This window comes from Terrapene carolina, unplaced genomic scaffold, assembly GCF_002925995.2.
Source record: "Terrapene carolina triunguis isolate 2854851 unplaced genomic scaffold, T_m_triunguis-2.0 Scaffold136, whole genome shotgun sequence".
NCBI classification, from domain to species: Eukaryota; Metazoa; Chordata; order Testudines; family Emydidae; genus Terrapene; species Terrapene triunguis.
In genome coordinates, this window is record NW_020664487.1 from 8,312,599 (window position 1) to 8,315,713 (window position 3,115).

The 3,115-nt window shown below is 59.1% G+C and overlaps 1 protein-coding gene across 2 annotated transcripts in view; it reads right to left on the reverse strand.

Annotated features, from left to right (window-relative positions):
• Positions 1–672, reverse strand: part of YTHDC1 (YTH domain containing 1) — a 31,528-nt gene extending 30,856 nt beyond the window's left edge. For both annotated transcript variants that reach the window (XM_026653345.2, XM_026653344.2), the window contains exon 1: positions 414–672. In XM_026653345.2, coding sequence (XP_026509130.1) covers positions 414–441 — 28 coding nt within the window. In that variant the 5' untranslated portion in view covers positions 442–672. The remainder of the gene's footprint in view (positions 1–413) is intronic.
• Between the last annotated feature and the right edge of the window lie 2,443 nt (positions 673–3,115).

Sequence of the window (3,115 nt, forward strand, 5' to 3'; positions counted from 1 at the left end):
CCCCCACAGGGCAGACCCCCCCCAGCCAGTCCCACCGCATCTCCTCCATCCCCCACAGGACAGCCGACCCTCCGCCCCCAGCCAGTCCCCCCACCTCCCCTCCACCCCCATAGGGCAGCCGCCGCCCCCCACACAGCCAGTCCCCCCACCTCCCGCGCAGGGCAGCCGCCCCCCCGTCCCCCCCACCCACCTCCCCTCCGCCCCCGCAGAGCAGCCGCCCCCCCACATACAGCCAGTCTCCCCCACCGGGCAGCCGACCCCCCCCACACACATACACAGCCAGTCCCCCCACCTCCCCCGCATGGCAGCCGCCCCTCCCCAAACCATCCACCCGCTTCCCGTAAGGGCCCCCCTCCCCCACGCAGGGCGGTGCAGGGCAGCGATGTCCCCCCCCCCAGGGTGAGGCCCGCTACCTTTCTCCTCCCGGCTGTCCGCCGCCATCCCGCCGCCTCCCCTCAGGGGCCGGCCGCCTCGCGCTCTGCTCACAGCGCCGGCGAGGTGGGACGCTGGGGCGCGGGGCGGGGCGCTGGGGCGCGCTGCACAGGCGGGCGCGGAAAGAGACAGGGCTGCGGGGTCTCGTTGCGGGCCGGGCCGGGCCGCGCCGCCGAACGTCTGGCTCGAGAGCCCCTAAGATGGAGGCTGCTTCCTGCGTGAAACAATCCCCCTCCCACAATGCACCGCTTTGTTTACGCTTCTGGCGTCACAATGCAGGCTGCGTGTGACCTCAGCGCGTCGAGGCCGCCCGGAAGGGCTCCGGGCCATCAGGTGAGGCAGGCCTTATCACGTGACTCTACAGGGCGCCCTCGGCCGCCGCCATCTTGCGCCGGCCTGGTGCGTCTGCCGCGCCCGCGCAGCCCGGCCCTGGACGAGCGGCTGGGCCGGGGGGCAGGAGAGGCGGGGCGAGCGCAGCGGCCCTGGTTGACTGGGGCTGTTCGAGCCTCCGAGCAGAGGCGTTAGCGGCGGGTCCCCGGCCTGGGCCAGTCCCCGGGGATCGCCCCCCCCCGGGGGGGGGGCGCTGGGGGGGGGTTTGCAGGCGTTAACGGGGGGGGAAACCCCCCCCCCCCGCGGTAATGGGCTGCAGAGCTACTGGCCGCCACTAGGGGCCGCTGGACCCGGCAGAGCCCCGCTCCCAGGGGAGGGTCCCCGTGCAGGAGACGCCTGGGGCTCTAGGAGGGCAGAGTCTGAGAGTGTCTGGGGGGGGCATGGCTGGGCTTTGGGGAAAAGGGGGTGTCAGTGTCTGACCCCCCAATGCCCCCCTGGATGGTCTCTGGGGGGGTGGAGGGGGCAGAGCAGCAGGAAGTGGGTTGTTGTTGGAGTTTCTTTACCTCTCTACTCCTGGGGGAGTGTTTGTGTGTGTCTGTTGTGACAGACCTAGTTGCTGACAGGTCGTTCGAAATAAATTACCCAACTAATTGAAACTGGTGGGATTATATCGTGTTATTTGGACAAAGAACATTTGCCGCATTTTAAAATAGTGTGTGCGGCATGTGGCGCACCGGGTACCGCTCTGTCAGCCGGTGGGGCTGGGTAGGTTGCATGGACAGGCCTAGGCAGGCTGTTTCCCGCTCTGCATCCTCGAGGGAAAGGTGAGCCAAGGAAACTAAGCTAAATAGCAAAACAACTGGTTAGAAATAAAACTGTCAGTGGTTTTTAACTTGTGGCCCCTGGACTCCTAGGGGGTCTGCCGGCTAAGATTTCTAAAGGGGTCTGTTGCACCATTCAAAATTATTTAGGGGTCTGCAAATGAAAAAAAAGGTGTAAAACCCCTGCTGGTAAATATTATTCAGAATGTTATAAAAAAGACACAACCTGCCCCTACGCACACATTCCTTCCCTTTGTGAGCACCACCATCTTCAAGTGATTGTACTCCTCAAATTACAGAGCTGTGGGTATGTCTAGACTCTACACTGCAATTAGACCCCTGCAGCTGACCCGTGCCAGCTGACTTGGGCTAAAGGGCTATTTAATTGTGGTGTAGATATTTGGGCTGGGGCTGGAGCCTGGCTCTAGGCCTTTTTTGAGGTGGGAGGGTCCCAGAGCTCAGGCTGCCTCCTGAGCCTGAACATCTACGCTGAAATTAAACAGCCCCACAGCCTCAGTCAGCAAGTATGGGCCAGCCACAGGTGTCTACTTGCAGTGTAGACATGTCACACCATCATAGCTATACTGGCAGAGTCTCCCGATGTAGATGCAATGTATGCGGACAGAAGGACTTTTTCTTTTCGCATGGCTACCTCACCTCCTTGAACGGTATTATCATAGAATCATAGAATATCAGGGTTGGAAGGGACCTCAGAAGGTCATCTAGTCCAACCCCCTGCTCAAAGTAGGACCAATTCCCAAATAAATCATCCCAGCAAGGGCTTTGTCAACCCTGACCTTAAAAACTTCTAAGGAAGGAGATTCCACCACCTCCCTAGGTAACCCTACGATGACATCTTCTGTTGGCATATTTGTGTCTACGCTGGAGGTTTTGTTGGCATAGCTATGTTGGCTTGGGGGTTTGATTTTATCCCCCCACACCTCTGACAGACGTAGTTATGCCAGCAAAATTTTGTAGCGTAGACCTGGCCTGAGTGAAGCTTTTTCTGTTCTCTTCCAGTAACTAAGGAGCAGGAGTGAGTTGGGCTTGCAAATCAAGGAGAGATGACCTAGGCCAGGTCTACAGTACAAATTTTTGCTGGCATAACCCCATGTGTGGCTGCATCTGTACTGACAGAAGCAGTCTTGTATTGGTTTAGCTAATGTCATGTAGGGAAGTGGTGTTACCTTGCCAACAGAAAAACTCCTTCAGTCCTCATATGCTGCATCTCCACTAGGGCTCTCTGCCAGTGTAGCTATCCCAGTATAGCTGTGCCAGGAAAGCATTTTACTCCTGGGGGAATTCTGCACCACTGCGCATGCGCAGAATTCATGTCCCCCACATATCTCTTTGCTTCTCTGCAGAAAAATGACTTTCTGACAGGGAAGCCACAAGACTGGTCATGTGACCCTCCACAGCAGTATGTTTTGGGTGCCCAGGGCAGCCGGCAGAGAGGTAAATCACTATGGGGCAGAGGGCAGGACTGGGGAAGACCCAGCTGGTGGCTCCTATCCTGTGCTGGGCTCAGCTGC